We start from the raw sequence: 9,726 nt of genomic DNA, 5'->3' as shown, positions 1-9,726 counted from the left end.
CGCTTTATGCTTGGATCTATAGTTGTGCAAGCACTCATTGGTGCAAGCAATGACAACTATCCCCTGAATTCTCACTCAGAAATTGGCTGGCCATGATATTTGTCCAAGTCTCTTTGTATTGGGCACTACAAAATGTATATTTTAACCATTGTACTGCTTGTTTTTTTTTTACCAATTCAACCCCCAAAGCGTACCAATTCAACCTCCAAAGCTGATTAATTTATAATTAATCAGAACAGTAAAACTGACGGATGGAACAGTTTGTGTCTGCTCCATTGTTGCTAGCAACATATGTGATTGTGTTTTAACTATTTTGTACTATCATTTCGCTTCCTTTCAAAGCCATATCAACGACATGAAATCTCGCTTGCGCAATTCTGGTTTACTATACTATGATTAATAAACTATGATTGTGGATCAACAAACGCAGGTGCTGACATTGACTTTGAGGGGCGAGGGTGCGGGTTCGCACGCAGTGGCACAGCACTGGCCATCGCTATCGCAAGGGGACATGTAGATGTAGTGAGACTGCTGCTCCGCGAGGGGGCGTCGGTGGCGAAGAAAGTCATGGGCGAATTCTCTCTACTCCATGTCGCAGCATCCGAAGGTAAGGTCCATTCAAAACATATTTTCATAATCACTTCATGCATTTGCATTTCATATTGCTTTGTGGAAGGCAAGGTTTGCTTTATATATTCCTTGTGTCGCAAATCCAAACCAGGAAAGACAGAAGTGGTGGACTTGCTGGTGCAGCATGGTGCAACGTTAGACACACGAGACGGCTCCAAGAACACTCCACTCATGGCTGCCGCTGGCAACAACCATGTGGACACAGTTCGGCGACTGATTGAGCTTGGTGCAAATCCTGATTTGACCGACGGGTATATTGCTGTGGTGAGGCAAGTGATACATCGTTCAGTTTATGGATTCAGTGATTGAAATTAAACATCATTTCTTTGATATCATAGTAGAGAAACTTTCAGATACAGCTGGGCTGATTCGTCGGCTTGTGTTTTGTGTGTGACACTGTATGCTTTATAGGTCGTGCCACATGTACATGTAATATGCATATATGTCTAAAGAATATAGATATAGAGAGAACGGCGAAGATGGTGATGATAATGATGATGATAATATACTAATATATATATATCATATGTGTGTAAACTGTGTATGTTTATATACTGCATAGTTCCCTAAATGGGCCACATGGTTCTTCTAGGCTTGGGCTAGATGGCAGAGTCAAGAGGCCAGACTATAGATGTCGCGAGATTATAAGGCTGATACAAGAGGCGAGGAAGTCCAAGCTGTTGAGATGCTGCAACCCCCAATGTGGCAAACCAGGCTACAGGTAGGTTTTGTTGATGACGGTTCCTTCACTAAAATATTCCAGCTCCATTTTTTTCTGAGAAGACGAACATATATTGTCCTATGTAGAGGCGTTGTTATCGACATAAGGAAAGTATGCTCCCATCTGAAGTTTTTAAGCCTAAAAGAAAAAAAGTGTGAGAATTCAACTGAATAGCCTCTTTTACATCTTCTACAGGAAAACCCTGAAGCTGTGTGCCGGGTGCAAAATGACCCGCTACTGCAGCCGTGACTGTCAGAAACAACACTGGTCTGTCGGACACAAGAAGTGCTGTGGGCATGACGTGTACTCCTGAGTGGGACCAGAGACCTCCTATAACCTGGTTATGTTGCTACCAGACTACGTGCATACCACATATATACTACATATACTACACATTTTGGATGATGACTTTGAACCAACTTGACCTTGGATTTCTTTCCACTCATACAATAAAACTAGTCAAGATATAGTACAACCGTACTAAGTTTTAGAACAGAATTCCAAATGGTTCCTGAGATATGGCCAACTTTGCACTTCGGCGCCTAGCACAGGTGTCGGCCCCGTACAAGGACTATCTAAAGGGGCCGCTAATTGGTCTCATTATCTCAACAAATTTAATATTCTGGTAGACTTTTTTCTTCTACAATAGAACTTGCCAGACCACATTCTAACGTTCTGAGTAATTGAGTTTGGGGGGGTCAAAGAGGGGGGGGGGGGTCAATTCCTAACATATAAGTCGAATTGCCGTTCCTGCTGTCCATACATTAGATTAGTTCTTTTTTGAGTTGATAGGTATTAGAAATGCCTATAGTTATACTGTAAGTTGCCATACATTGTACCTTCAAAATTTCTGCCTTTTTAATATTGTAGTATCAAATAAGAAGTGGTATGCTCGTTAGCAAACCTTAGCATTTATCTATTTCTCACTATGGGCTATGATACTGGCGTATTGTCTGTGTATAAAAAAATAATGTTGCAAAGCTTTGATGTTTTTTGACATACGAATTCTGTCTAAATGCCAAGCGGTTTTATATGACCTTACTTAATTTGGTTTATCATGTAGAAGACATTTCAAGTTAGTAAGTTAAAATGTAACATGGAAATTGAGATTTTTGCAATGACACTTTGCAGTTACCATATTTTCTATCTTACCTGTTGTTAGATCAGTGTCACTGTATGGTTGTCACGATTGTCTTTTCATTATCGCTGAATATTTTTTCACCTAATAAACTTTAACTGAACTGACCGTTAAGTTGCGATGAGACTGTGATAATTTGTGCAGGGCAGCGTGGATGTACAAAAATAAGTGTATATAGCTAGTATTCCAGGTAAACAGAAGAAACAAGAAGAAAAACGAACACGTTTATTGATAGATTGAATGCTTCTTTCGATGCATGTGTACTTAATACACCAATACACCAATGTATTCTCACAAGTTTAGCATCATTTCAAAGAGCGATTTCTTTATTTCTTTATTTCTTTATTTGAATTTACCACATGCAAAAAAAGTGGAAGGGAGGACAAAACAGGTGTATCAACAGCTTTACAAGTTGTCCTCCCAATTTAATGACAACGGCTTTATTAATCAGTCAGTTTTCATCTATGACATCGCTGTAAGAACATTAATGCTGCAAACACCTCGAGAACTTAGCATGAAAGTTCATCTGTGTTGGTAGAATACACTATAGAAAAAAATGCTAACATTTTAGTTCCAACACTGAATTAAACTAGAGTTCGGCGACCTCATACCTCCATGAAAATTTAAAGCTTTCGTAAATTTCATGCACTTGACTAAGACATTAACATAATGTATGCATGGTGTTGTTAATCATTGACTAACGTACACATGTCACAATTATAAAATTCCCATCATTAATCATAGAGAGGTTTTGCAATTTTTACATAAATTATGCAAATATGTTCCTCATTACCATATTTGGTATCTGCTTATATTCCACCTATCATAATTAACATGTGTTACATGTATTGAGGTCCAGTTATTGAAAACAAGAAAACTGTACAATTTCCTCATTAATTATGCAAATTCAGTCATCATTTGCATAAAATGTATATCATTATGAACATCTTTGCCTAAGCTATCTGCATGCCTAAAATGCAGGCAACCCGTCGTTCCTTTCTGCAGTTATCCTCTTTGGAATGTCTTGACAAAAACGCCCCTGCAGTTCCACAATTGAATGTTAGGGGACTGAAACTTGCCCCACTTTGTCATTACGCTAAAAGCTATCTACCACCCAAATGTCACGACCATATCACGTACGGGACAAGAGATACATTGAAAAAAACTGCTATGATAGAATATTCTCATTAATTATGCAAATGTACTCCTATTTTGCATAATTAGTATTTTTATCTTGTACAACATTGTCTAAGGTACCTACATACCAAAAATCATGAAAATCCGTTGTTCCCTTCTTGAGTTATCCTCGTCAGAAGTTTTTGACAAATATGCCCCTGCTATCCCAAAACTACACGCTAGGGGGCCCAAATTTATGCCATTTTTTCCTGAGCACGAGAGCTATCTAATACTCAAAAATCTTGACCATAGCATGTTAAGAACACCGAGATAGCAAAACCGGAAGTTGCGCTGCAGTACCAAGGTCACACACCAGGGGGCCCAAAATTGACCTTGATCATCGCCTTCCCAACCCCTACCCACATACCAAATATCATCGTAGTCCATCAAGAGGTTCTCAAGTTATGCTGACCACAATATGCGGACACACAGACACACACACACAGACAGACAGACACACTCAAAACTATACCTCCATGAAAAAATGGAGGTATATATAGGGACTTACCCTTCTAAATTTTCGGTCAATCTCCGTCGACCTTGTTCACAAAAAATGACCCTCTCTATCTCCAGCAGTGACGTCAGGAACACACCACTTTTACCGGAAGGGGTCATAGGTATGAGAAAGTCTATGTCGCCCCCGTCTCTGTTGGGTGTGGGCCGGTGGACTCTAATGCACACTGCCTCCTTCAGTCCTCGCGCGAGGAAATCCTGTTCTGAGTCTAGGATTTTGACTTTGTCCAACGAAATGGAATGGCCCGGAGACTCTATGTGTATATGTTGCGACACCTCAAACGATTTGACAGAGCAAGGGCGCCGATGTTCAAGGAACCTAGTCTAGAGCACTTCTTAGAAATACCGTGTCCTGCTACATTGAAGAAATAATAATCCATTAAATGAAGTACGCACAGAATACGTCAAAAGCCAAACCTGAGTCTAGCCTCTGCTTGTAGCTAAAGAGGTCCATATAATTAGCAACCAAAGGCAAGAAGCAAACGCCCCTGTGAACGAATGGTATCTTCGCATATTTGTACACCAATCACTAAAGACAACACTTGGTGTGCGTTGTATAGAAAATAATCATCTTGAAAAAGCTGTACAAATACATGTAGAAAACATTATTCTATTCGAAAACTTTACGTTCCCATTGTGGGACAATTTTACCCATGGGGCAATAGCGTGTCAAAACAATAGCTCACGTGACTAGTCAACTTCTTCCCATGATTCTTTGGTTTATACTCTTCATACAGCGCGCGGAAGGTGTCAGCAACATCGGTCCTGGTGAAATGGCGTCTGTGTCTGTAAACAGTTATAGTGAGAGTGAAAAACTATTGCTTGCTGCTCAGACGGGCTCCATTCAACGTGTTAAAGCAGCGTTAAAAGCTGGTAAGCACGTGATTCAATTTCTTTATTATTGTAGACTCAAGTCATACAACCAGGCGTCGAACCAAGGAGGTTGAATTAGTCGAACTTAGTAAACTAGTACAGGATGTGTTAGGAAAATACACCCTCATTGGTTCTAAGAAAACCGTGCAGCCGTGTGTTTGTGCGAGTTGAATACGACTTACTTTTGCAAGGACGTTCTTTTTGTTCCCAACCCTAACAGCAGTATCCTGCACTTGCTTGTCTGAATACTAGTTGTTATAGCAGCCCTCCCTCTAGAGAGGATGCCCAATCAGTTAGACCGTGAGCGGGGGATTGTGCAGCTTCGCTTGCTGAAGAAAAATACAACTTAAGCTAAGGGCACAACCCACCGTAAGTGCAATTTGTCCGTACGGTTTTTGGGAGGCCACGTCCGCCACCTATTTCTGAAAACGTTCAGGCTGTACACGGCAAGCGCGTCGCCCGTCGCCGCAGCGAATCCGCAGCCCGATAGCACACAAAGTTTTGCCTGCACATAAAGTTTTACGGTGATTCCCTACGATTTCATACGGAGGCGGTACTTACTTACCACGTACAGATCCCAAAAGATTGCCCACATTTTGGTACATAGACAGCACGACTATTTGCACGTACGACGGGTAATGTGCCTTAGCTTTAGTAAAATAAGGAGAATCAGTGGAATTCAGGCCCACAAATCCTTTAGTCGTTTGTGCTGTTATCTCCAACAAATTCATCCTCTAATGAACCGAGTCAAATCGTTGTCTGGACAGTGAACAATATCTCCACCGACTTTATGAATATTCCGCATTGAGTATCCAGGACAACCAGTGAATAAATAACATCGGTGCACAGTACTTGATTGTATCAAGGAGGTTAGAAAGACTTCCTTGATTGTATGTTTTACCCCCATTGTTCTTTTGTAGGATATGAATAACATTTTTCTAACATATCAATAATGGAAATGTTATTTTTGCTATACAAGTGTTGGTTAGATAATTAAGTTCACAACGGGAGCACAGTAAAAACGTTTTCTTTTGGGCTTAGATTTGAAAAGAGGCTTTAGGGAAACAGGCGGGTATTCAATGTAAATCAAAATAATTTGCAAACAAAGTGCAGTACAGTGCACTATTTGACCCTATGTGGCATAAGATTGTATCAAAGCCTGGCAAAGGAGTGTAGCCGGCCAAGGGGTGTACATTGACCACCCAGTGGCTAATGTACACCCCCTGGCCGGCTAAACTCCTTTGCCAGGTTATAATACTATCTATATGCCACCGGTAGATCTGCCTGAAGATTAAGCCCTAATGGATTTACATAATACATAATACATATAAGACATTTATTTGAACTATTTCACCAGGAGTCAGGAATGAACCATACAATGTACCACTTGCAAGATATACACAATGTATCAGACATAACACTTCAAATTAAACCAAAGATACAAAAATAAGAAACAATTAAAGTTCCAATTAATAATTAGCTATAACAAGTATGTGTACGTAACATCTTGATACAAACTAAGTAACTGAAGGATGTAACATTAACGTAATGTGACTGGACAAATTGAACAGAATGAAATGATAATGAATTTTGCATACCAATGTGATATATAATGATAACAGTTCAAACAATGTGTTATCATCTTGTATAGATTGTTTTAAACACAGTGATTGATGTTGTTGCGCTTAGATGTCAAGGCAAAGCGTTTGAGTTCCATAAGATTACACACAAAAAAAGAGAAAAAAACTATTGTAATATTACAAGCGCGTGCTTTTGGTATTAGAAACATTACTTTGTAATGTGATTTCTTTCAACTACAATGTACTTTTATTTCGCTTCAATTCAAAATCATATCAACGTTATAAAATCTCGTTTGTGCAATTCTCGTTTTAATATAACGCTTGTTCACTTTTATCCGTGGGATAACCTATGTCCGTCGATTATAAAGACAGGGTATTTATAATTAGGAACACCAAGTCGAAGGACTGTGCTTTATTTTAGAATATTTTGAAAATGTTGCAGTTTGCAGTCGATATCCGTCGACTAGATACCCTGTTTTTACGAACAATGGATATAGGTTACCCCACGAATAAAGGTAAGCCGACGTTAAGCACTGGTATGCTGAACTATGCACCGTCAATGCACAGGAGCTGACATTGAGTTCGAGCTGCACAAGAGTGAGACCATAGGGACTGGCACAGCGTTGTACATCGCCCTCCGCGATGGGCATTTAGAGAAATCTTTAGACATCATGAGGCTGCTGCTCCGCAAGGGGGCGTCTTTTATGAAGAGACTGCCGGGTGGATATACTCTCCTTCATCTAGCAGCACACAAAGGTAGGCTAATTCAAAACACGTGTATTATGACTAGTATACACATTGCATATCACCCGGAACAAAAAGAAAATTAAAAAAAAGCATTGCTTTAACTTCTATTGTATTATATAATAATGTTTATTGCAAATTCTTGCCCGTAGGCTAATTGCAGGTAACATGGGAGATTCAGACAAAGTAAAAAACAATATGAAAGGTGTCTACTCTAATCTAAAACTAGTAAAAGTTAACTCTAGGTCCAGGGTTATTGGGTTCGACTCCTTTTTCGAAGACAGTGGAAGACGAAAGATCCCACCTTTTCTATTATGAGGGTCTGCATGGGGGTCCTGACAACGCTATACGCTAAATTCAGGACGGTCGACAACGCTTTACGTTAAATTCACGAAGGCAGGCAACGTTTTACGCTAAATTCAGACAGGCTGACAACGGTTTACGCTAAATTCTGGAAGGCTGGCAACACTCGACAGAGGCGGGGGCGTGCTCCGCAAGAAAGATTGAAATTTTGACTCCCCGAAACACTATTCCCTGCATTTTGAAGGGAAATTTTCGCTGGCAAACAAAGCTAAGTTAAATGGCATATCTACTAGTAATTAAAGAGTCCCAGGGGTTCAGCGTAAGCTTATGAGGGTGACGCCAGCCAACTTATTTTTGCCACGTCGAGCGCCGAAGGAAAGTCCGGGAAAATTTTTAAATCCTGCCCCCCTGAAACGCCAATTTTTTTTGGCTATTATAGAAAACTAAGTGAAATTACATTTCTATCAGTAAAAAATGTGTTTGAGGTTGACACGTCACATCCCCCAGCCATGATACATATTTTTACGAAGTCGATGACCGAAGGTGAATAGAGTGGCAAAGGAGATCCGGCTAAATTTTGAAATGTTGACCCTCTATAAAACGATATTTTGTGCATTTTGATGGGCAAATTTCTATTAGCAAACAGATCTTTGAGGTTGACACACATCCCCAACATATTTTCAGAATTTTCGAGTTCCAAAGGCGCGAGGCGGCACAAGGAGGACCATGGAAATTTTGACCCTCTAAAATGATATTTCCTGCATTCTGATGGGCAAATTTTGCTGGCAGACTAAGCTAACTTCAATGACATTTCTATTTGCAAAAAAAGAAGATTTTTGAGGGTATATACCATATTTTTACCATGTCGATGACCGAAGGTGAAAGGAGTCGCAAGTGAGGTCCGGCGAAATTTTGAAATCTTGATCCTCTGAAACGCAATTTCCTGTGTTTTGAAGGACTAAATTTACTGGTAGACTACGTTTCGACTTACGAAATTTGGGAGGCCAGGCTACGATTTACGGGTAATTTTTAGGCTTAATTACGCTTTACGTGAAATTTTTAGGCTAGATTACGCCTGACGTGAAATACACTGGCTACGCTTTACGGTAAATTTTCCATCCTCACTACGAATTACGTGAAATAAAATAGCTTACCCTACGAATTACGGGAATTAAAAAGGCCTGCCTACGCCTTACGGAAAAGAGCATGCAGACCCTCTATTATGTGTGGATTTTGTTAAGTTAGAAGGAGAATTGTTTTCTTTTTGTTGGTGAATGTTGAGAAGTTTGGATGGAATTTGGTGGCCTCTTCAAACGACTCTTGTCTTTCGTGATCGTAGAAAGAGCAGTTTGACATAAAATGTGTTTCGTCTTCCACCATGTTTGACGTGCACTGTTTGCACGTTCTTTTACATACAGGTAGCTTATATACATATATTTCAGGCATTCAACGTTAGTTTGTTTTATCTGTATTTCTTTTGTCTCAAATCCAACGCAGGGAAGACAGAAGCGGCAGAACTGTTGGTGCAACATGGAGCAACTTTGGACGTACTGGACAGCTGCCAGAACACTCCACTCATGGCTGCCGCTTACAGTAACAATATCGACACAGTTCGGCGACTGATTGAGCTCGGAGCAAGACCTGATTTGACAGATGGGGGTATGGCTCAGAGGTAAGTTACACATTTCTCCAATGTGTGTGTTCTGTAGGCAATGCGTTCTATAGTAAACATGTATGTATGTAATACTGTTAGTGTTAAATACATTTAAGTTCGGGGGGATTTAATTTCGCGGTAGGACTTTTCGCGGTAATTTTACGTTCGCGGTAGCACCATGCTACACCATGCACTGTAGTTTCTTAATGCCATGGAAAAATTTTCGCGAATATTAAACCACCGCGAAAGTTTCTGCATTTACAGTATATAAACGGCGAAGATGATTATGTTATTATATATATTATATGTATGCATCTTGATTTGTATCACATAGTTCTCTAAATGAGCCACATCTTTTCGTTAGGCTTGGGATAGATGGTGAGGGCCTACCAGA

General features: G+C 40.0%; 1 protein-coding gene across 1 annotated transcript in view; it reads left to right on the top strand.

Moving 5' to 3' along the window:
- LOC118423779 (serine/threonine-protein phosphatase 6 regulatory ankyrin repeat subunit A-like) overlaps positions 1–2,603 on the top strand; it is a 3,954-nt gene extending 1,351 nt beyond the window's left edge. Inside the window, exons 2-5 of the mRNA XM_035831996.1 lie at positions 431–607; positions 722–899; positions 1,223–1,351; positions 1,547–2,603. Coding sequence (XP_035687889.1) covers positions 431–607; positions 722–899; positions 1,223–1,351; positions 1,547–1,664 — 602 coding nt within the window. The 3' untranslated portion in view covers positions 1,665–2,603. The remainder of the gene's footprint in view (positions 1–430; positions 608–721; positions 900–1,222; positions 1,352–1,546) is intronic.
- The last annotated feature ends 7,123 nt before the right edge of the window (positions 2,604–9,726 follow it).

Source organism: Branchiostoma floridae, chromosome 10, assembly GCF_000003815.2.
Source record: "Branchiostoma floridae strain S238N-H82 chromosome 10, Bfl_VNyyK, whole genome shotgun sequence".
Taxonomy (NCBI): Eukaryota; Metazoa; Chordata; class Leptocardii; order Amphioxiformes; family Branchiostomatidae; genus Branchiostoma; species Branchiostoma floridae.
Note: the sequence above shows the minus strand (reverse complement) of the source record. Positions and strands in the feature narration are given on the sequence as shown.